Here is a 25152-nt window from a genome sequence, read left to right as displayed (position 1 = left end):
ACATCTTAGCACTTCTCCAGGAACCGCTCCCCCAAGGAACCCCAGCCATTTGTTCTAGTTACGTCGCCATCAGCAGGAAGCTGGAGCAGTAAGGGGCGTGGGCAGACGGTAGAGTCCATGGCAGTTCACCATGACTGCTTGGGCTTCACCCATTCCAAAACCCCCAGTTTCTTACCCCTCCTCATAACCCTTCACTTTGTCACACATGTCATTTTCAGGCATTCAGTGCAGATAGGCAGCTGTGCAACAGGATTACATACTAGTTGATACAAGTATGTTTTTACCACCTACATCTCACTAATTCATTTTCTACTTGGTAGAACCAGTACTGAAGATGTTCATTTCTTTTATCACAGTGAAGAGTTTTAGTTTAGAGGCTAGGAGAGTAATTTCTACTTTGCTGAACAGTGAATTACCTTACCATCCCTGCACTTCTTTTAAAGGAAGTAGAGTTTCCGCTTGAAAAAGAGTCCATGTCATACCAAGATATATATAAGGATCTTCACATTAAAAAATATGTCATCAAATGTAGAGCCTGGAAGTATTTTATCTTAATACCATCTATAAAACTCAGTTATCCTAGGAGAAATGTGTATGTGTAAGTGTAAGGAGACATACCAAACCCACAAGACCCTGTGATGTGCTGTGAGCAAAGCCTGTGTCTTGCTGGTAGACAGAAATGTGTCCATCACTTTCTGGCTTGGGGAAGACTTCAGGTATTTGATGAGATGTCCTTTGGTTTCAGAAGTCAATTAAATCTTAGCTGCTCTGAGTAAACAGCCATTTGTGGTTGTGTTTAGAAAATACTGTAAGATCAGAATTGTGCTACTAGGTATTAGGTTGGCATTTTACATGTGGAATTTGAACCTGACTGTGAAATCTCTTTCTTCTCTAATTTGGTTCAAGACCTGAACATGTAACCTTTGAGTATACAACACAGGTTTAGATTATAAAGGCTTTTCTTTTTTTTTTTTTTTTTTTTGAGGCAAGGTTCTTGCTCTGTCACCCAGATGAAGAACCCGCCCACTGGAGTGCAGTGGCATAATCATGGCTTGCTGCAACCTTGAACTCCTAGGCTCAAGCAGGCCTCCTGCCTCAACCTCCCGAGTAGCTGGGACTACCTGTGCTGCTGCGCCTAATTTTTTTTTTTTTTTTAGTTTTGTAGAGATGGAGTCTCTGTCGCCCAGGCTGGTCTCGAACTCCTGGGCTCAAGTGTTCCTCCTGCCTTGGCCTCCCAAAGTGATGGGATTACGGGTATGAGCCACCATGCCTGGCCCTGTGGGAGGTTTCTTATAAAGTGAAACGACTTGTTACTCAGAACAGCATTATGCCTCGCTTCAGGGTGGGAAATAGAGAAGCATCAGCAAACCCACCTGGAATGGTAGGCTTTTTATTTCTCTTTCTCTAGTAGGGTTTTAAAAAAAATTTTATTTATTTTTTATTTTTATTTTTAATTTAATAGAGACAGGGTTTTATTCTGTTGTCCAGCCTGGAGTTCAGTGGCACGACGATCATCACTGTGACCTCAAATGCCTAGGCTCGCCTCTGGAGTAGCTGGGACCAGAGGTGCATACCACCATGCCCTGCTAACTTTTTTGTTTTTGTTGTATAGACAGGGTCTCGCTATGTGTCCAGGTTGGTCTTGAGCTCTTGGCCTCAAGTGATCCTCCTGTCTCAACCTCCCAAGGTGTGGGGTTACAGGCGTGAGCCACCATGCCCAGCCTCTAAAAGTGTTTTTTTTTTAATTTTTATTTTTTAGACAGGGTTTCACTCTGTTGCCCAGGCTGGAGTGCAGTAACATGGTCTTGGCTCATGGCAACCTCCACCTCCAGGGCTCAAGCAGTCCTCCTGCCTCAGCCTCCTGAGTAACAGGGACCACAGGGGCACGCCACCATGCCCAGCTAACTTTTTGTGTTTTTGTAGAGACGGGGTTTCACTGTGTTGCCCAGGCTGGTCTCAAACTCTGGAGCTCAAGTGATCCGCCCGCCTTGGCCTCCCAGAGTGCTGGGATTACAGGCCTGAGCCATTACGTCCGGCCTCTAACAGATTTTAAGGAAGCTTTTGCTCTGTCTGATATCTGTATGATCATGGGAGGGGAGTGGAGTGTTCTGTCCACCCCAGAGTGACTTAAATTCAAATATTTATTTGTTTGTTCAATAAATACTTATTGAATACCGAGTACTAGGCACTGTCCTAGGTGTATCTAGAATGAAGCAATAAACAAAACCATGTTATTCGCCTCGAAGAGCTTATTTTCTGGTTGGGAGAGAGGAATAATAATAAACAATAAACAAAAATAACAGTAATTGAGTGCTTATATATGCCAATTACATTTATTAACTCACTCTTCAGAATACTGAGGAAGTAGGTGCTGTCATTATCCCCATTTCATAGACAAGGAAACCGAGATACAGAGAAGTTGAATTAACTTGCTTAGCGTCACATAGCTAGTAAGTGGTGCTGTTGCATTCCTGTCCAGGTCATTGGACTCTAGATTTCATGCCCTTAATCACTGTGGTATTTTGTTTCTTTTTTTAAAAACTGCCCAATCTGTTTATTTCTAAAGAAGGAAAGAAATGTCAGTGATAGTGTGGTGAACAGTGCAGCAAGGTACACAGTGAGAGGGTTCTTGCATGTCTGTCTGTGGGTGCTATTCTAGTGTGACTGAGCGGGTATCTCTCATGAGGTGAATTGAAGGAAGCAACACTGTGACCACTTGAAGGAAGCAACACTGTGACCACGTAGGTGTCTAGAGTGAATATTCCAAGCAGAGGGAGCTGCAAAAGCAAAGGCCCTGAGATAGTCAGAGATAGATTTGGCAATGGCGAGAGAGAAGCCAGGAGAATGACAAGGAGGCCTGTGTTGCTGTGCAGAGCGTGGGAAGGGGCAGGGGAGGTGAGGAGCCAGGAAGTAGTGTCCTGTGCGGCCCCGCAGGGCTTGGCACGGTCTTTTGGTTTTGCCGAAAGAGAAGGAAAGCCACCTGAGGATTTTTGAGCAGGAAAAAGACATGACAGAAAGGATCATTCTGGGCCGGGCATGATGGCTCACGTCTGTAACCCCAGCACTTCAGGAGGCCAATGCGGGCGTATCTTGAGGTCAGGAGTTCAAGACCAGCCTGGCCAACATAATGAAACCCCGTCACTACTAAAAATACAAAAAATTAGCTGGGCATGGTGGCGGTTGCCTGTAATCTCAGCTACATGGGAGGCTGAGGCAGGAGAATCGCTTGAATCTGGGAGGCAGAGGTTGTGGTGAGTGGAGATCGTGCCACTGCGCTCCAGCCTGGGAGACAGTGTGAGACTCTGTCTCAAAAAAAATAAAATAAAATAAAAAATAAAATAAAATAAAATAATCACTCTGAATGTAGTGCAGAGAGTCTTCCAGGGCAGGGCCAGCAGACCACAGCCCATGGCAGGATCTGGCCCACTACCTGTTTCTGTACAGCTAGCAAGCTAAGAACGCTTTGTATGTTTTTAAGTGGTTGAAAAAAATCAGTATTTTATTTCACATGAAAATTATATGAAATTCAAATTTCAGTGTCCAGTTCCAGTTCTATTGAAACAGAGCCACACTCTTGTGTGTATTACCTGAGGCCGCTTTTGAGCTGCAACAGCCAAGCTAAGTAGTTATAACAGGGAGCATATGGCCTGTAGAGGCTGAAAGATCTATACTGTTTGGCCCTTTACAGAAAAGAGTTGTTGATCCCCTGGTTTGAGATAGAAGTAGGGAGACCAGTGAGGAGACTGTAGTAAGAACTGATGGTGGCTTGGACCAGAGCAGGAAGAAATGGTCATATATGGGATGTGTTTGAAAGGAAGAGCTGGTAGACTGTATTAGTATAGGAAGAGTCAGGGATGATGGCTGTGTTTTTGCACTGAGTAACCTTACTGAGATCAGGAAGACTGAGAACAGCAGGTTGGGGAGGAGGGGTGAAGAGAATGTAGGTTATGTTTTGCACCTGTTGACTGTAAGATCAGGTGGAGATGTTGAATAGGCAGTCGTATGTTTGAGTTTGTAACTTCAAGGAGAGGCTGAGGCTGGGTCTAGATTTTGAATATTTTCAGCATGTAGGGGGTTCTAAAAGCTGTAGGACTGGCTGAAGTTTTTTAGGGAGTGTGTACAATAGAGAAGTCCAGACATGGAGCCCTGGGACACCCAATGTTAAGGGGAAGCGGGTAGAAGGGAAGCAAAGGAGAATGAGAAGCAATCAGAGAAGGAAGACAGGGGACGGGGGTGTCCTGGAAGTGCATGTTTCTCTTTGCTTTGCTTTGTTTTTTTGAGACAGAATGTCCCTCTGGTCTCAGCTCACTGCCACCTCTACTTCCCGGGTTCAAGTGATTCTCTTGCCTCAGCCTCCCGAGCTGGGATTACAGGTGTGTGCCACCATGCCTGGCTAATTTTTTTATTTTTAGTAGAGATGGGGTTTTGCTGGGTTGGCCAGGCTGTTCTCGATCCCCTGACCTCAAGTGATCCACATGCCTTGGCCTCCCAAAGTGCTGGGATTACAGGTGTGAGCCACCGCGCCCGGCCAAGGAAGCTCATGTTTCAAAGCAGAGTGATCATCTGTGTCAGATGCTGCTAAAGCTGGAGCAAGAAACAGATGGGTTTCACTGTGGGCTTGGTAGCGGGGAGATCGTTGGTGCCTTTGTTAAGAGCTGTATGAGTGAAACGGTGAGAATAAAAGCCCAGTTCCAGCTGGTTCAAGCAAAAACAACTGGATAGGGAGCTGAGCTGGTGCTCTGAAGGAATTCTGCTTTCGGCAGCCTAAGTGTAGGGCAGGAGAGGGCAGGGAGTTGGATTTAACCTGGGATTAGGATTTTGCCAGGTGAGTACAGTGGAGGGAGGAGGCATAAGAGAGTTGAGCATTGCGCAGAAGAGTCGATGTGAGGATTGAGGATAGACCATGTTGTCTAAGCCAGGCAAGGAGCCAGGAGGCATGAAGGAGCTGAGGGTCAGTAAGAAGTCATGGGCTCAGTGGATTCAAGGAGTAGGATCAAAGAGTTGTTGGAGTTGGGATAGTCGAAGAGTAGAGGGCTTGAAATCGGTATCATGGAGGGTTTTGGTTACATCAAGGTCAAGGGCTCTGCTGTACAGTAGCAGTGTCAGTGAGTCACGTGTAATTTTTAATGTTCTAGTAACTATATTTTTAATAAGTAAAAATAAAGGAAACTAATTTTAGTAATATATTGTAATATATTTTATTTTACCCAATAAGTCTACATTACATGACCACGTAGTAAGTATAAAAATTGAGATGTTACTTTTTTTGGTATGAAGTCTTTGAAATTGTTATATATCTTATATTTCCATTACCTTCTAATCTGGAGTAGACACATTTCAGGTGCTCAGTGGCTGCCTTACTGGACAGCTCATGGGCTAGCCATGGAGTGTAGTCCAGGATTATCACAGGGGAAGTGTTTAAAGGAACAAGGAGGCCATGGTTCATGAAGGATTGGCCGTGTAGATCTAAAACCACTTCTGACTCCTTCTGAGGGGAGCAAGGTTGAAGAGGAAGGAGGGGACACCATGGCGATTGGTAGAGGTCACGTGCTTCAATGGCTGAACCCAGCAGCCTTTTACCATGCAGATAATTTAGAGAGAATTTAGCTTATTCTCTAGACACACACACACACACACACACACACACACACACACACACACACACACACACACACACACACACACACACACACACACACACACACACACACACACACACACACACAATTTTGTTTGGCTTTGATCCACACAATGTGTTTTTAAAGATGAATAAAAATTGATAATATCAGGTATTTTTTAGCCTTGTAGGCCAGGAAAAAGTAAAATATTTTGAAAGAGTGAACAGGAGTGTCTCAGCAGCATACATGTTACTTTTCATCTTAATCACGTGAGCCTCTCATGAAAGCCTGCAAAGAAGAGGTTAATGGATGCCCCAATTCTGTACCTTTACCAGGTTTAAGCTTACTTCAGTTTCCCTTTAGTTTGTTGCCTGCAGTATCATAATTAACCAAAGAATTCTTCTCAAAAATTACCCTCAAAAATCCTACAAACTCCACTGTTAGGAAGCGAGCCCATTTTGAGGAAGTATTTGTGAACCCTGTGTTCTTGGATGCCTTATGTGTTGAAGGAATAATTACTTGTCATTTTGTAGTGCTAAAATCCTGGGAATGCGCATTCTAAGCAGTCTAGAGCATGTCAGTGTCCCACCTTTGGAAATCTCCTAAGAGCATGTAGAGACTCTGGTTTATCATTAACTGTGTTGCTTTCCTATCTTTTACACAAAGTGTTCTCCTTCCCGCACCATTGTATTCACATGACAGAAAGCTCAGTTAATGCCATTTAGTAATAATGAAAGCTTACTCATTACATACATTTTCTTAAACTCTTTTTATTCTAATTAAAATGTTTCCATCTGATGAGGAAGTGTATGGATACCAAGAACTGGAAATTAAGCAAGAAATTAAAAGAATATTAATGGCTTTCTTGTAATTTGTTTTGAGGTTTTTCTTCCCGCTAAATGCTGTTTTGCTTACAGAGTCACCCCTCACACAGAAATCTTTATGATGAATGGACTAGAATATATCCCAGCAAAAGAAGAGCTATTTTATGATACCACTTGTAAATTACAACACATGTTATGGAAGTATTTGCTTTTTTAAAAATATTAGCTTTTTAAAGGCATTGTTAGTATAATTAATTTGGCACACACACAATTCTAGTTTCTTTGAAAGTGAAGGTCAGTGTGTATGTGTAGGGGATTAAGAAAGAGAGAGTTCTGACATTTAAAAAATTATTTTCTATTTATACCTGAGTCATTAGAATGCTCAAACCATCCAAAGTATAACATTTAAACTTGTAATTCATTCATTCCTTCAGAGATTTGCTGCTGAAACTTAAACTTTAACCAGCATAGCCAGCATAGCCTTAACCAGGGCAGGTATTTGGTCTGCAGTAGGCAAGCCTTTGCCCCCATCCCTTGTCTTCAGGCCACAGAGTCCACATGCATGCCATTGCTCTGGCGGTTCTTTTTCTGGTCATTTGGACTTGTCTCTACTAATAAAGTTTTCATTAACTTGAAGCTCCTGCCTCTGAATGTAGATGCAGGTGGAAGCAAAGAAACACCGAACCCACCCCTTCCTGATCAAGTGCAACGTGCCCCACCCAGCTGCATCTCACCTTCCCCCTCCCCTCCCCTCCCCTCCCCTCCCCTCCCCTCCCCTCCCCTGCCCTCCCTTCATGTGTGGACACTTTTTCTGTCCGTTCCTACTTGCTGTTCCCTTCTCTGCACGAGCTCTTCCTCTGGAGGGCAGCCCGCATGCCACTCCTCTCATGCACCTTTTCTTGGGAACTGTGTTCAGCACAGCCTGTCCTTTGGTTCACTCTTACCCTGGGCACTGCTTCCCATGTCCTGTGCAGGCCCTTGCCATAGCATATTGTGATTTATCTCTGTTGGTGTCTTTACTCCACTCAAGTGGGAGCTCCTTGGGCAAGGGTGCTGGGCCTCCCTTATTTTTGTTTCCCTTGAGCCCACCATCTGCACGTGGTTATGGGTGGGTGGATGGGGGAAGTGACAGTGGGGTAACATACCTTCAAGCCCAAAATGTAAACTTAATAAGTGTTTTGGAGGAAGAGAAGAATAAATACTGTTTTTGTTTATACAGGTCTTAAAATTTTGGTAGCAGAAAGCAAATGTGCAAAGAGCAATGGAAAACAAGTCAGAAGCTGCTGTCTGATTCCAGAGGAACTCGTATTTTATGTAAAAAAAAATGTAATTGACATTTGATTGCCTTGAAATCTTCAGTTTGTTGTGCTGATATCTTAAGTAACTAATTATTTAGTTGAATAACTACTAGGGAAATAGGCCATAAATGTCACTCGTGCTTTCCTTGTAAGAAGCCCACAGCTCTTTTCACAGCATGCTCTTTTCAGTACCTGTTCTAGGCTTGTGAAAGTCACTGGCCTCTGCACATTGGACACAGGCCTGAATGCGATGTTTTACTCACATTTTGTCCACTGGAATTAAACAGCTGTGCTGATATTCAGTTGATTTGAGGTTTGGTTGGAAATCAGTCCCAAATTTGGGAAGCAAATGAGACAGAACCCTCCACACCCCACCACATGCTTCCAGCTCATCCCGTGAAAATTCATGAGCACAGTGTGGAGTGTTTTATCTAAAGCCACTCCCTTTTTGACCTTTCCCCCAAAGTAGTGAGGGAGAGAAATGAAAGAACAGATCTGGGGCTTGCCTTCAGCTTCACTGTGCATTTTTGGTCATTTTAGAAGTCATCTTTCAGTTGTTAGGATGTTACATTAATTAGGAGATGCTAGTCATTTTGTTCATGGAAACTGGAGTATCCCTTTGAAGTATTATATTCTTCTAATCTATGAAACTGGCCCAGGAAGTAACAATGGGAAGTGCTGGAAAATGGAATTTAAGAAGTCCACCTTCTTAGTCCTGTGCTTAAGCAGAGAGTCTCTAGCAGGGAGCCTCTGGAAGCATTGTGTTCTGTTGTATCAATATGTACTTAGACGTGTTAATCTGAATTAGGGAGTTGATTGTACATAATGACTCCCCTGGGATGCTATGTTAGAAGAAAACCCAAAACTTAAGTAGTTTGCTGAATATGCATAGTAAGTAAAAAAATTCTTCCAAAATTAGTGTTAATTGAATCTGAGCCTTGATCTTCTTTGAACCTTTTTTTATTTGATCTTTTAAAAAAGTTTTCTGGCCTCTTAAAGATAAAACCTACAACCCAATAAAAGTCATGCTGTAATGATTGCAAAAAGACCATTGTATGAGACCCGTTTTGGATTATCATAGGTGAAGAAGTCAGACATATATGGTTGTATATACATGTGTATAGTATGTGGGTGGGGGTAGATACATACCTGTTCATCTGTATACGTATGTGTGTGTTTAATATATACTTTAGTTTGCCTTTACCCAGATGTCTCCTTCTCTCTCTGCCTCTGGAAATGGAGCAAATTTTCTTCAGTTAAAAACAGAAATAGAAGCGACGGTTTTGACCCATTTTACACCTATTTATTTCAGGCTCTCACCACACACTTGTTCATGGGCGCAGCAAAGAAGAGGGATCCACAGAGCTGGAGCCGTGAGGGCTGACACATTGGAATGAAAGTTGGCAGAATTCATAGGGAGAGCTTTCCCATCCTGCCAGCCCCATGTCTGGCTTTAAGACAGTTCTATTAGTGAATTAACTGTTCTCAAAACCCCAAATTAATTTGAACCGAATGTTACTAAAAATGAAATAGAATAAAGTGACCTACTCTTGCCTCATCCGGAGTTATTACGAAGGAGCTCCGCAGCCTGACTGAGCTCTGGAGAGCAGGGCTCTGTGCACATACCTCCTGGTCCAGAGGCCTCCGTGACCATCCATGATGCCACTCTGTCCCTTCAGCAAGCTGCCTTTTTCTTCCTAGCACCTGCCCCAGCGGTGGTATGTTTTCCTGTCAGTTACCACCTGTCTCATCAGAATGGAAGCTCCATGAGAGCAGGGCCTTTGTCTTGTCCCCGTGTATCTCCAGTGCATAGGACAGTGCTGACACAGTGCAGAGTCTAAATAAATGCTGTTGAACGAATGTGTGGGTCACTTGCGTCGCATCCTTTCTGAACGTTTTTCCTTTAACTTGCCATTTATATATACCTTTTCCAATGATAAAGCAGTGAAAGTTTGGAAAGAAGCATAAAGCTTTTGTTGTGATTGAAGTAACTGGAAGCCTAGTTCAGGGTGCTGTGAGAGGCTGGAGCATATCAGGACTTTGGAATTATGAATTACAGACTTACTATATGTGATGGTATCGGTGCCTCCTGAAGAAGTAGAAGACAGAGATGCATAGAAACATGAGTCATGTCTCTGGAATACTGTAATATCGACATCTGGTGAGAGTCTAGAAAGAAACATGGAGAAATAAAAAGGAGGCAGGAGACAGGCAAATACTTAGTGGTTCTCAATTATTTAAGATAAATTTTGGTATCAAGTAAACAAGATAAATCAAAATATTTTCTAGATCAAGTAGACATTAACAAAGATATAGAGGAAACTTGGAGGCAATTACTTAGATAATACTAACAGAAGTACTTTTGTTCCAGATACCTCCACAGATGCCATGGTTACCCCGTCTTTATTCGTTGATATTCTTGGCGTAGGCCAGAATACCAATATTGTTCTTAAAAACCTTTGAGGAAGTTTTTCTTTTTTTCTTTCTTTTTTTTTTTTTAAGCAAAGAACAGAAACAAAACCAAGGAGACAGTATCCTGTGATGTAGGCTGTTATCTCAAGGTGAGTTTATTTGTAGCACTAACTTGTGACGAATTGTCTAAAGAACTGAAACTTCTTTTTAGGTATAGCTTATTGGTCAGATTTTGTTCATTTCAGTGTAAACTTCAGTTATTTATTACACACTGAGGGAAATCAACTAAAATCAGGAAAACCAACGTCCAATTGAACTTGAGTTATTTTGCATAGAGAAGTAACCAGTATTTCTGATCAAACTATTAAAGCTGTTTCAGTTCCTTTTAAATAAAAGCAAAGGCTAAATTTTTTCGCATACCACAAAGCAAAATAAAACGAAAAAACCTTTGGTCATGATGCATTTTTTATTCAACTGATTGCTGAATTATTTTGATTATATAATCTTACACTCTTATGAAAGTATAAGAAGTATAAATTCTGGGGTGAAGAAATAAATGTAGAAAGCAGTTAATGAGGCAGAACTCACAAATCTGTATTTATAGTTTCATGGGCAAATAAATTATAAGCAGAGGATACAGATGTAAAGAAAAATTCTTGATTGCATTCAAGAAATGCAAGGTTGAACTAACTTTTTACTAAAATGGAATGGTATCGCCGCTCAGAGGGATGTGGGGAGTAAAGTAAGGGTGATGTGCTTAGAACAGCAAGCTAGGCTGCAGTGCGCACTTGTCAGTGTCTGCTGCTTATCTTACGAGGATTCTAGCACAGAAGATTAAATCATGTTTTAGTCATGCTTAATATATGGTACTGTAGTTTTATTATGGTTAATGCCCACTTCTAATTCAATGAAGAGTGGCTTTTTAAAGCAAAGGAGAAATCAACATGTTTTTCTTGGGGCTCTTATATTGTGTGTGTGTAGAAGATGCTGGGATGGGTTATCCATACGACAGCCCCTGTGACCAGAGATGCAGGAGCACATGCATCACTCTTAGTTTTATTTTATTTATTTTGTATGTTATTTTCATAAATCTGAAGGTTTGATCAGCTTACTGTTTTTAGTATATTCTGCTGCTGCATATGTGTACCTTTAATTTTTGTGGAATTAAATTGAAAATTTTGACCAGTAAATGCTTAAAGCCACTGTCAAAATTACATACTTAGCACTTCATTGATTTGAAGGCTAGTTTTCATTCAACATTCCTGCAGTTTGTGTGTGACCTGATTTTAAAGAGCAGTTCCATGAGTTAGTGCCCTCTGGTGGCACACAGAGGACATCAGGCAGAGAGGGACTCTGACCCAGGAGCCTTCTGGAGGCTCTGCTGAAGAGAAGCCAGTTTATGACTGGCCCTGTAATTTCATATTTTTTCATGTATTCACTGCTTGTCAGTTTCCTACTCCATTAAGCCATGGCCCTGGCATTGACTCAGTAACAGCTTTATAGCAAGTCTTTAGCAGCTTATGTTGTGAGGGAATTTCCAGGTGGATTTGCTGTAAGAAGCGTTTACCAATGTTGAGATTTCCCATGAGGAACCAGGACATCCATTTTTGGATGCATCTCTTAACTCCCTTTTGAAGAGCAGACCATGTCTCTTCCTGGGTTAAGGAAGGAAGCTCCCTGATGGCGTTTGAGTGACTGACTGGCGCAGCTTGGGGTGGGCCTTCAGTGGGTTTTAGTCTTTGATAGGCCTTTGTTTCCCATTTTGGTCTTCCCTGGAGGGCAGCCCATCTTGTCCACTTAGGCTCTTGGACAGTTTTCTTTTCTTTTTTTTTTGAGGTAAAGTCTCACTCTGTTGCCCAGGCTGGAGGGAGTGCAGTGGTATGGTCACAGCTTATTGCAGCCTTGACCTCCTGAGCTCAAGTGATCCTCCTGCCTTAGCCTCCTGAGTAGCTAGGACCACAGGTGGGGGCCACCATGCCTGGCTGATTTCTTAATTTTTCTGTGGAGTGGAGATCTTGCTATTTTGCCCAGGCTGGTCTTGGAACTCCTGGCCTCAAGCAGTTTTCCTGCTTTCCTCCCCAAATGCTAGGATTATAGGTGATGAGCCACCCTGCCCAGCCTGCTTGGCCAGATTCTTTACTCTTTAGGCAGACCAAAAACTGAATCCTCTCATCACTCTGAAAAGTTGTGGGACCTCAAGAAAGTCACTCTTTCATGAGTTTCTTTAGCTGTGAAATAGTCACAGTTTCTAAGCTGTCTTTTGAACCTGTGTCAAGAGAGAGTTGTGAGGATGATGTGAGATGATGTGTCTGAGAGTCCTGACACATTGACCTATGCAGACTGCTGCTAAAGACATTTCCCTTTCCTTCCTCAAAGGCAAGCCTCACCACCTTGATTAAAAGGTCATTAAAAAGGAACTTTATTTGACAATAATCCCTTATTTATAACAAAGTTGCTAAGATAGTTTGGAGTGCCCATAGATCCCTTACCTAGTTTCTTGTGCAATCCCCACTTTTATACTATTGAGTTTCCCTGATGAGTTTTCATATCTATGATCTCTGTGAACTTGGATCAAATTTGGCTTAAATGCCTATTTACCACTTTGCTAAGACAGAAACGTTTGCACTGAGTCCCTGAATTCCATTGTAGATGTGTTGGCATTTGCTTCCAAACCATCCTTCTGGTTTTACCTTGCCCTGTGTCTGTGGTCATTTGACATTAGAATAGCCTTCTGTGATTTTCCGGGACCTTAATACCTAAATATTTTCCCTGCTTGTACAGCTAATGAGTTGTGCAGCCTAAGGAAACACGGGGTAGTCAGTTTTCATCAGTATTTCAACTAGGCATTTTTGCCATCTCATGGCTACTTCTCAAGCAATTACAATTTAAGTCAAGGTAGTATAGCACCTGCATCTTCAAAAAACAAAACAAAAAGTTTTTTATCTTCAGAAGTAAGGAAAGAAGCTTATTGGACTTCGCAATAGAAAGTCCACCAGCCAATTTTAATACATAAATAATCTATGATTAGCATTAGTATATGAAAAAAATAGCAGCTCAGATTTTATGTACTTCTGCAGTTTAAGAAAGTGATGCCACAGACAACATCTCATTTGGTTTCTTAGCAACCCTGAAAGACCGGCAAGGAGAGCTTTGTCCCTCCCTTTTCATGAACCTGAATGTTGTAAGGGAGGCCAAGAAGTGGCCTGGTGAGACTGCACAGCCAGAGTTAGAGCCCAGGTCCACGTGAGTCACTGTACAGACACATCCTGAGCACCAGCCCACGCACTTCTGCCATCAGGAGGCTTTGAAACTGCTGTGGTTCCCCTTTTAAAATGGCTAACCTCTACTTCAGCAACCTTATTTACGCATTCATATGCATCATAATTCTTTAATGTCTAGTAGACAATTTTCACATTTTGTTTCAGCCCAGATCTTTACTAAATTTTGTGAGATCAGCATTGTTGGGCTTGAAATAACCAAACCTCACCATGCTGTGCCTTCAGAAATACCAGATTGGGCGGGTTGTGAGTTCATCTCATCCTCCCTGATGTTGACACTACCAGCACCATCAGCAGGCTCTGGGATAACTGCGGCCCCCTCTGAGAGGCTACATCTTGTTTGCGATCTGTGGGTTACATATTGTGCTAGAGATAAACCTTGACAATAGAGACATGTGTGACATATTTTTTACAAGAGTCACTGAGATATTTGAATGAGAAGATGATGTAGTTTGAAAAAGTGATAAATGGGCCAGGTTCTTGAGAAGCTAGCAGAATGTCTTATTGAAACCTTGGGATCCAATCTGAAAACAGAAATGAGTCTCCCAAGCAAATTTTTTTCTTTTCTTTCTTTCTTTTTTTTTTTGCAAATGTGGTGGGGGTAGATGCTTTTATATAAATTCTATACCTGTTTCTGTGGTATAAAAATCAAAATTTTGTCCTCTTGTGCCTCGGTTGGTTGGTTTCATTTTCGACTAGGTCTCCGTTTCTAACAGCATCTCAGGTAACTTTTCTGAAAAATATGGGTTCAGAGGAGCTCATGTGCTGGTGGCTGTAGTGGCAGCTAGTTCCAGACTATGAGATCTCAGTGACCACTTTGGTGGGTGTTTTGTTTTAAATCAATAATAGAGGTGAATCTGTACTACAAAGTAAAATGTATGAGTAGATATGTTTTCATGTTTTGAAGTTTTTTATCTTCAGAAATAAGGAAACAGCCTCATTAAAGAACTGTTAAAAAAAAAAAAAAAAAAAAAAGCTGTGGCCGGGCGCGGTGGCTCACGCCTGTAATCCCAGCACTTTTGGGAGGGTGAGGCGGGCGGATCACGAGGTCAGGAGTTCGAGACCAGCCTGGCCAACATGGTGAAGCCCTCGTCTCTACTAAAAACACAAAAAATTAGCCGGGCATGGTGGCGTGCCTGTAATCCCAGCTACTGAGGAGGCTGAGGCAGGAGGTGGAGGTTGCAGTGAGCCGAGATCGCGTCATTGCACTCCAGCCTGGGCGACAGAGCAAGACTCCATCTCGAGGAAAAAAAAAAAAAGAAGAAAAAAAAAGCTGTTTGTCTGTTCTAGCCTGGCACCTATGAGTTCTGGAGCAGCACCCAAAGCCAGTTCCTGCTGGCTTGCCTAAGAACCTCTTTGGCATGGGTGGGCGAGCTGCTCCCTTGCAGCAGTTTCAGATGTCACTTGAGAAAAATATTTGTTGTTGTTTGGTTGCCCTCTTCAGTTGTGATGCTTTTAGGAAGTTAGGAAACAGATGAGACAGTCTGGCTGGAATAAGAGGGTGGGTAACCACTGATCTGAGATCATCCCTGTTGATAGGTTTGCAGAATTCTAAATGGAGATTTTAGCTTCACATGCACACTGAGGGGGTTGTGCATTTTCATAGGCTTATGTTCCATCAGGGGTTCTGCATGATCTTGGAAGAGAGAGAATAGGTGTGGTTCTTGGCTCTGTTGGCTGGTGGGTTTAGCTGTGGATCGCTTAAGAGACCCATAATCCTTGCTTTTTGTACTGTTCTGTATTCCGTTTGTCAGGCTGAGAGGGAGGGGGGTTTGTGTTAATTTGTAGCTTAATGACCCTGACTGGAAAAGAGAGTAAGATTTTGGTTGTATAATTTACATAAATGACCAAAAATATCAAGCCCACTCCTCACACAGGTGACCCAGGCATCCAAATATTTACTCCAATGATTAGTCTTCTTCAGCCGTGGATGGGCACTTCTTTCCTTTCTCCTCTCTCTTTTCTTTACCCACCAGATAGATTCACACTGAAAGATAAAACAGGCTCCAGGATTTAAATGCTGAAAATGAAGATTGATGCTTTCAGGTGCCTTGTGGCAAGCACAATTAAGTGAACGGAGAACTGGGGCAATTGTTTATTTGAAGATTGGTGTGACATATGAATGAACTTATTTTTTCAGTACCCACCCATCTACCCTGAACTGAAATAGGCATTTGGAGTAGGTTTTGCATTTTAAGTTCAATTTTAAGAACCAGCCATTCACTGTGAAAGCGAAGTTGCTGGGAAGTTTGTTTTAAGGATGATGCCACCCTCTATTTCTGTGAACCCAGTAAAAATAGAATGGAATAAAATTTAATTATGCTATACTGAATATTTCATGTGGAATTAAGGGGCAAAAGCTGCCTTTAAAAAGCATTAGGTTTGGAAAGAATAAAGGCTTTGTAGGTTCTTTGGAAGATACTATAATTAAAAGATTTGCTCAAATGTATTTTTCCCTTTTTGAAGAATTTAAAGAAATCCATCCCTCCCTTCCTAAATTGATTACCTCTCAAGCGTCAGCCCTTCTTGGCAGTAAATACGGTGAAGCTGCCGCTGTGCTGATTTGACGGCTTCTTTCTGTTAAATGTAAAATAGTTTTTTAATCTTCTGATTTAGATGTTTAATAGAAAGTAAATGTTTGACTTGCTTTGGTTTCTGCTGAACCTGTATTTAAATCCACACAAACAGTTTGAATAAAGTGAAAACATCACTGGACTAGCTATTTTAAACATTTCAGGATATAAGAATGCTAAATGGGGGTTCCTTTTAAAAATAGAAATGGCGGCTTGCATTTACATAATTACTGCTAACTAGCACAACATTTTAAATGGTGACAAACTCAGGGTAGAAAAAGTATCTGTTTTAAAAGCCTGGTAAAAGGAAGCAGAAAATGCTCTGTGAGCAGCTGCTTCAGATGGAGGGTCTTTGCAAAGCCAGGAGACCAAGACTTTTCAGTAGGGAGGGCGAGGTCAAGGGAGGAGGCAAGACGTAGCTCAGGCAAACTTCTTACAGGCCCTGAGCCTCAGCCACCGTTCATTTTGGAGCATGATTGTAAGTATTAACACTTAAATCTGCCTTGGTGTCTGGACAGGGTGCAGTGTTCTCTGTCCGCTGTTAGAAGGGGTCAGGTGAGGGCTGAAGTCCAAAGTTGGTGAAAGAGCGTGGAAGAATATTTATGAACATGAAGGCTGAGATTGACTTAACACAAACTCCTCAGTAGTTCAAGCCAGAATCTCAGGCCTGTCCTTGATTCTGCCCTTTTTTCCCCATCCCAGACATCCATCTTTCTCCTTCCAAGATATATCCATCTTTGCACATCTCTGCTAGTACCACCCTAGTCCAAGCCACCTTCTTTTCTTTGCCTGGAGATCTGTCACATTTTCCTGTGTGGACTTCCTGTCTCCAGTTTGCTCCCCTTGGAATAGATTCCCCATGCGCTAGCCAGGGCAATCTATGAAGAATGTAAATAGGATTCGCTCACTAGCTTAAATCCTACAGTGACTTTCTATCCATTTGGAGTCTGGTCAGCATGAATAATCTGGCCTCTGCCTCTCTGTTTCCTACCAGGTGCCCCTTCCCTCTAAGCACCCTTCCCATACGGGGAATCCATCAAACATGATTCTTTTTTGCATTTGCTGTTTTCTCTGCCTAAAATGATTTCCTCTCCTCCCCATCTTTGTTTGCTGGCTCCTTTGTGTCATTCAGGGCTCACCTCAAATGTTATCTCCTCAGAGAGACCCTCCCCCGATAGCCTGATGACAGGTGATAGTCCCCTGTCACTCTGTCATGTGGCAGTGTGGTTTTTTCATAGCATTTATTACTGTCTGAAATTGTCTCTTCTTTTTCTTCTTTTTGTCCTCAGCTCTTCCCCCTCCTACAAGCTCTTTTAGGGCAGGGGGCCCTGTCTGTCTCCTTTTCAGCTATGTTCTGAGCAGTTAGATGTACCTGCAAGTGCCTAAGTATCCATTGATTAAATCAGTGCAGGAGCGGAACCCTGCAGATCACTAATGCCCAAGGAGAGCTCCCACTTGGTGGAACTAGCTGCCTAGAAGCTGCTCCTCAAATTCTTGCCCACATTTTTTTTGAACCGTTTGGGAAAAAACTGCTCTAAACTTTGCCTTTTAGGGTTGAAAGTTGAAATTTGGGGATTCACAGAATGCTTGTACTTAAACAGAATCAGCCTGTGTCCCTAGAAGGACATGAAATTCCCCTAGTTCACCCCAAATGAGATGAAAAGATAATTTCCTAGCATTCTTGGTCCATAGTAGAAGTTCACCAGTGGCAATCTGCCTCTGTGTCCTTCCTGGGGCAGTGGGATGGCACTGCTTGCCTTTGCTGAAGACTGAATTTGAATTCCCTGAGACCCAGCCTTCGGAGCCAGATAGCATTTTCTGTGATTTCTCCTGTGGCGTGTCTGGCCAGGATGCTTTCCGTGTCGAATGTTAATTTTGGGGTTAGGTAGCAAATCTGTTAAGATAGAGATATTTGCAGAAATCTAAACTTTGGTCAGCCACTTTTCGTTTCATTGGTTTTCCACCTGGCAACATCCAAGGGTTCAGGAGGAAAACATGGTAATGGCTACTGATACCTAGGCAGTTGTGATTCTTTCCTTCCCTAAAGAAGCTGACGCAGAGGGTTCAATTAACTACTTCCGAGGAACCCTTTGCATCAGCTTCCTTAGGGAAGAAAAGAATCACGTTTCCAACTCACTGAGTCTCAAATGTATTATGCCACTCCAAGCTGTATGTTGAAGTATTTACTTTGGTCTTGAATATACTCGTTGGGGACTGGATTGTAGAACTCAGGAGACCCATCTGCTTGGCAAAAGCTCCCCTGTGCAACTTTTCATTCTTGTTGCTGTCTTTATCAGGGCATTATTACAGTGATTGGGTTGTGCAAGGAGAAACAGTAACTTCCCAGTTAATTTATAGTGAAATGGACCTTTTTAGAACTGAGACCTAGAGATAAAGCCGTGGAACTGGAGGATTTCAGTTGCTTTTGAGTGAGCATCAATTCGTTAGACTAGTTTTAAGAGAACCTCTCCCTTCTCATGTTTGACCAGAGCTGAAGATGCCTCGACTCTGCCTGGTTCCCCACTTGCCCGAGTAGAGAACAGGTTCAGGTAGGAGGGAACAAACAGGTTGAGCACAGGCAGAGTCAGGAAAGGGCCTGGCCTGTTCAGGATCAAGATGTGTGAAATGAAGGTGGGAAGATGGGGGTGGAAAATGGGTTTTGACCAACATATGGATGGTCTTGTGTGCAAGAAGCATGTAAGCACAGCAGATTGTGTTCCCATGGTGACAAGCTGCTGAGCCAGTGTGTGTTTAGGGTCAGCGTGGGGCGGGGAGTAGTGTTGGAAGTCCATGTCAGTCATTGGTTTCCTAGTTAGTGCAAACTCAATAAGCCTGTATTTACTGGAAGCCATTTTTCTCATAAGATTAACACTATGAGAAACCGTCTACTGTATATACACCCCCAGATTGTTTATCGCTTTTCTGATTTGACTTTTTGGCTGATTGCTTTTGAAGTTAATGTGGTTTAGTCAACTGAATGTTCTAAACATCTCCCTTTACCTACCTGGTCGGTACTCCTGGTGAGTTTTTGAAAGGCAGTGCCTTTCCCACAGAGATTAATTAGAAGTTGGTGTGTGCAGTACACTTGACCCTATGTTTGACACACATTCAATATATGGTGGTGATTATTTAATTGTTTGAAAATGAAACAGGGCTTTCTGATGGAACCTGAAGAAGTGAGATTGGCACTTCTAGATGGATATACGGGTTGTGTTTAACTGCTTTGAATGTTAGTAAGGGAAAAGTATCCACTTACTATTGTTCATTTCTTTTTTCCCAGCCTTAAGAGCCAAAATGATTTTCTGCCCACAAACGTCTTGGTTTTCTTTTTCTAGCCTGTCTTTTCATGGCTAAGATATTTGCAGAAATTTCTGGCTAGCCACCAGTCCATAACTTTTTCTCTTCTTTGCAGACACTGTGTTTAGTGGTATCTGAAAAACCCTATGAATCCAAAGTTGTTTACCCTATGAAAGTTGAGATTCCGGTTCATTTGCTAAGCTGCAGTTTCTTATTTCTTGTCTTGGTACTTCAGTTGGCTCATTAAATGTTTCTTAAAATTGGTTGAGGAGCTTAAATATTTGTTAAAATTGTAGTGTGTCCTGATTTAGAGAAAACTAATTATTATGTACATCTTACTAGATCCATCTGTTGCCCATTCCTCAGATACAGTGATAGAAGGAGATAGAAATTCTGGGCCGGGCACGGTGGCTCAAGCCTGTAATCTCAGCACTTTGAGAGGCCAAGGCAGGCAGATCACGAGGTCAGGAGATCGAGACCATCCTGGCTAACACGGTGAAACCCTGTCTCTACTAAAAATAGAAAAAATTAGCTGGGCGTGGTGGCGGGTGCCTGTAGTCCCAGCTACTCAGGAGGCTGAGGCAGGAGAATGGTGTGAACCCGGGAGGCGGAGCTTGCAGTGAGCTGAGATTGCACCACTACACTCCAGCCTGGGTGACAGAGCAAGAATCCGTCTCCAAAAATAAATAAACAAACAAAAGGAGACAGAAATTCTGTCTCCAGGCAGATAAGTTACATTCATAGAGTGTGAGAGAATGGGCTCATAACAGAACAGTTATCCTGGGTGGAGTTGGTGCTTTGTGATGGTACAGATGCTTTCCAGGGGTGGTATGCTCAGGAAAGATACTGGAAAGAGATTTTCCTAAGTATCATCTCAAATGAGCTTTGCTTTGCTTCAACTGGCCTAACTCAGCAGGCCCAGCTAGCCTGATTCCAAGAAGGACCTCCAGCCTCTCGTTGCCTAGCCGACCTCCAAACAGGTGGCTGGCCAACATGGGGCCCCCTGGTTTGTTTTATTTTGTTTGATTTTTTTTTTCTTTAAATGGAATAGATGATCTAGACCTAGCACCAAGGTGCCCCTGTCTTCCATCACCTTCGTGTACCTGAGTACCCACAAGCTCGCCTGTGGATCTGTAGGAAAACCAGGTAAGTCTCTAGGATCTGTGAGGTCGTCTGTACCGTGGATGCTTCTTCAGGGTGGGGAGGGTTTGCTGCCATTGACAGCCCTGCACCATCATGGAAGCGTGCCCAGTCTGCTTCTCCATCTTTGATGCACTGTGGATGATAAATAATCATCACTGCTGTGTGATGGCTGAGAGGGATTCCAGCCAGTGTGTGCTAGGTTATAGTGTTTTCCTGATGGATGGAGCCTATTCTGGGAAGCAGCTTATTGTCTCATGTGAACAGGCTTTCTAAAATAAATGACTGCTTTCTTAATATTTTGAATCCTTTTCTTCAGCACATGTTTTGTTGCCGTGGTTTGAAAGCTTGCCAAATATATGTCTTTGCACAACTCCCTGTAGGGCTGGGTATACAATCAGACCAAACAGTGTGATTTAAGCTTGAGCATAATTGGGAATTCAGCAATCACTTGCCTTGCATTTGATGGAATGGCAGTGGAGTGCTTGAGAGTTACTTCGCTGTTAAAAAATTATATGTGTATAACACACACACACACACACACACACACAGTTTCACTATCTCATAATAAAGTTGTACCTGAAACCACTGGGCAAAAATAACACTAGCATGATAAATAATTGCTTGATTTTTGTGATGGAGGCAGGAATTAACTTCAACAAATCATAGCAGTTGATACTGTAGATATGACTGAGGACTTAAGTTATATAAGGTTGTGGAATGGAAAAAAATCATGTGGTGGCAGCAGTACATTTTAAACACAAGCCCTTGTCAAGTCCTTCATCGGTTGATCTGTTTCCTTGTTTCTGTGTACTTTAGTAATTGAGCCATAAACTTGGTGAACTTGGTGTTGCCTCTCTCTTATACAAGCGTCTTTGGATTTTACATTGCCAACACTGTGCGTGTTTGTTGCTGTTGGATTGTGAGTTACCCATAATTGAGACCTTTTCGTGTGTCTCTTTGCTGGTGGGAAAAATGCTGTCAACAGCCCCACTCCCTGGAGCTCTTTGAAAAGTCACATGTGAAACCCAGAGTTTGTTTACCAGGCTGAAAGAGATCACTTTACCAGAAGCTTACAGTAAATATCCAGATGATAGAGCCTGGAGATACTAAACATCTGCTACTTCATTGCTTGGTACATTGGTAGTCATCAGGCCTGCCACAAGCACTGCAGACTGCACAGGACACAGAGGTGGTGTGTGGAAGGGATAACTTTGAAACTGTGTGTAAGTTATCATAGCCACCAGAGTTTCTTGATGGTGGCCTCCCGTTCCCGTGCAATGAGACAGCCTCCTGTCATCCCTTGTAAGATGGTGTGAATCTGACAAGAAAGGGAAGTAAAAACTCTGAGGTCAGAATTCTAAGTTTTTTTTTCTGGAATTTTGGACACCTTCTAATAATTGAAAAGCACCTGTCTTTTGGAGTTTTAGACAGTCAAATTAATCTAACTCCAGAATTTAGCCTTTATTTGCAAACAACGTGATTATGAAAAACCCCATGGAATCTATATAAAAAAAAACCCAAGCAGCTATGAGAATAAATGAATTCAGCAAGACAGCAAGATACAAGATCAATTGTATTTCTATATATTAGCAACAAACAATTGGAAGAGGAAACTTAAATATCAGTACCATTTACAGTAGCTTCAAAAACTTCAAATACCTTAGAATAAAACTAAGAAAATGTGTAAGACCTCTATGCTGAAAACTACAAAATGTCTGTGAGAGAAATTAGAGAAGATCTATATAAATGGAGGGCTATACCATGTATTGAAAGACTAAATAGTAAGATGTCTGTTTTCCCTAAATTGATTTATGAATTCCGTGCCATCCTACTCAAAATCTAGATAAACTAATTGCAAGGTTTTTATGGAAATGCAAAAGATCTAGAAAGACCAAAGCAATTTTGAAAAAGAGCAAAGCTAGGAGATAGCCTGATTTCAAGACTTCCTGTAATGCTACAGTAATCAAGACAGTGTGGTATTGCAAAAAGGTGGACATATAAATCAATGGAACCAAATAGAGAATCCAGAAACAGATCCACACATAGATGCTCAATTGATTTTTGACAAAGGTGCAAAGGGAATTCAATGGAGAAAGGATAGTCTTTTCAACAGATTGTAATGGAACAACTGGACATTCATGTGCAAATAAAATGAACCTCAACCCATACCCCATACTGTATGTAAAAATTAACTCAAAGTGGATCATAGACCTAAGTTTAAATCTAAGCCTTCTGGAAGAAAACATGGGAGAAAGTTTTCTTGACCTTGGGTTAGCAGTGATTTATTAGATATGGCACCAATTGCGCAATCCATAAGAGAAAAAACATTTGTCAGACTTCCTAGAAATTAAAAAATCCTGTTCTTCAAAAGGTACTGTTTAGATAATGAAAAAACAAGCCACAGACTGGGAGGAACCTTTGTAAAACATATGTCTAATAAAGGATCCATAATGTATGAAGAACTTTAAAACCTCAAGAATATGAAAACAACCCAATTTAAAAATGGGCAAGAGAGTTCTATAGACATCTTAGGATACACAGATGGCAACTAAGCACATGAACAATGTTCAACAGTGTTATTCATCAGTGAAATGAAACTAAAAACCACAATGAGATACTGGTACACAGTTACTAGGGTATCTTCCCAAAATAAAACCAAAAAGACCCTGGTAATACCAAGTGCTGGTGAACATGTAGAGAAACTGAAACTCTTGCCTGGTGTGGTGGCTCACACCTGTAATTTACCCAGCACTTTGGGAGGCCAAGGCAGGTGGATCACTTGAAGTCAAGAGTTCAAGACCAGCCTGGCCAACATGGTGAAATCCTGTCTTTACTAAAAGTACAAAAATTAGCTGGGCATGGTGGCGGGCCCCTGTATTCCAGCTACTTGGGAGGCTGAGGCAGGAGAATAGTTTGAACCCAGGAGTTGGAGGTTGCAGTGAGCAGAGATCACGCCACTGCACTTCAGCCCGAATGACAAGATGAGACTCTGTCACACACACACACACACACAAACACACACACACACACAAACACACACACACACAATAAAAAATAAAACCTCTTGTACTGGCTTGTAGGAATGCAGAATGCCACAGCCACTTTGGAAACAAGATTGACATTTTCTTATAAGTCTACACTTAAGAATCTTACAAATCTGCATTTACAGCATGACCCAGCAATCCCACTTCTAGGTATTTACCTAAGAGAATGAAAAGTTATACACCTACAGAAATTTGTATGGGAACATTTACAGCAGCGTTACTCATGATGTTCAAAAGCTGAAATAACCCAAATGTCATTCAACTGGTCAATGAATAAGCAACTTCATTGGAGTACTACTCACCAGTGAAAAGGAGCAAAGTGGCACAACATGGACGAGTCTCGAATGCATTATGATTAGTGAGAAGAAGCCAGACTCAAAAGGCCACATACTGCCTGATTCTGTTTATGTGACCTTCTGGAAAAGCCAAAATTATATGAGAAGAAAACAGATCAGTGGTTGCTGTGGACTGGGTTGCTGTGGGTGGGTGGATTACAGAAGAGCACAAGGGAACTTTTTGAGGTGATGGAAATTTTCTGTATGGTGATTGTGATTGTGGTTATGCAGCTCTGTTTGTCAGAATGTATGGACCTGTGCACTTTGAACAGGTAGTTCACAAAAGAAGTTATACACATGGCCAATAAGCGTGTAGAAAGGTGTTCAACGTCAGGGAAATACAAGTTAAAACCACAGTGAGATGCCATCTATTCTTAGAGTGGCTAAAATAAACAAGATCAACATGAAATGTTGGTGAGATTGTGGAACGACTGCAACTCTCAAACATTGCTGGTTGGTGTATGAAGTAGTCCAACCCCTTGGGAGACTTGATTGGCAGGTTTTCTTTCCTGAAATTAAACATACATGTACACCATGATCCAACAGTTCCACTCTTAAGTATTTACCTTAGGAAAATGAAAATATGTGTTCCCAAAAGAACTTATATAAGAATGTTCATATAAAGCCAAAAGTAGAAACAGCCCAAATATCCATCAACTGAAGAATGAATAAATTATTACAGTGCAATACTGCTGAGTAATAAAAAAGAATGAACTACTGTTAACAACCATATGGATGGAGCTGAAGAACAGAAGGACATACCCTATGAATGCATTTAGATAAAATCCAAGAACAGATGAGACCACTCTATGGTGATCAAAAGTGTTTTCTTAAGAGTAGGGAGGGGAATTAACCGGAAAGAGGCAAGGAAGCTTTTGGGTGGTGGAAGTGTAGGCTCAGTCCCATTTTGGGTAGTTATTACGTGTTTATACACTTGTTAAAACTCATCCAACAGATTAAGATCTATACATTTTATTGTATGTTAATTATACCTTAATTAAAAATATATTTAAAACCCACTTTTACAGCTGTTTTATTGAATCCTAAGTTTATTTAGAACCATTTATTTTGTTGGGTCATCATTATGTACATTTTGCATAACCCAAGTTTCTATGTGGTGCATCTTGTTGGCATTATCCAGTATTTTACTGAAGCATGAGGAAAGACTCAGCTTGTGATTGTGCTCTTGGACATGGCTCAGAGCTTCAGAATATCAAAGGAACAGGTGAGTAACCCATGTTTCTGACCCTGGGTCCTATAGGACCTGCCTTTATTTACCAGTTCACCATCTGTAGAACCTCAGTGTTACGAAGAAGTTGAAGACTTTCCA

At 41.8% G+C, this 25152-nt stretch overlaps 1 protein-coding gene across 16 annotated transcripts in view; it reads left to right on the top strand.

Moving 5' to 3' along the window:
- The window catches only part of CAMTA1 (calmodulin binding transcription activator 1), a 979133-nt gene that overhangs the window by 93040 nt on the left and 860941 nt on the right, over positions 1-25152 (top strand). The window contains exon 5 of one of the 16 annotated variants that reach the window (XR_010138654.1): positions 9053-9076. The exons of 13 other annotated variants lie outside the window; for them this stretch is intronic. Coding sequence is in view for 1 of the 3 variants with exons in the window: in XM_024253818.3 (XP_024109586.1) it covers positions 9053-9124 (72 nt within the window). In the remaining 2 variants the exon portion in view is untranslated. Of the gene's footprint in view, positions 1-7661; positions 7764-9052; positions 23473-25152 lie in introns of those variants that run through there. 2 more of the 16 variants (XR_002916477.3, XM_024253818.3) reach the window with 2 other exon arrangements.

Source organism: Pongo abelii, chromosome 1 (genome assembly GCF_028885655.2).
Source record: "Pongo abelii isolate AG06213 chromosome 1, NHGRI_mPonAbe1-v2.0_pri, whole genome shotgun sequence".
NCBI classification, from domain to species: domain Eukaryota; kingdom Metazoa; phylum Chordata; class Mammalia; order Primates; family Hominidae; genus Pongo; species Pongo abelii.
The sequence above is the reverse complement of the archived record's forward strand: the minus strand, read 5'-3'. Positions and strand labels throughout refer to the sequence as shown.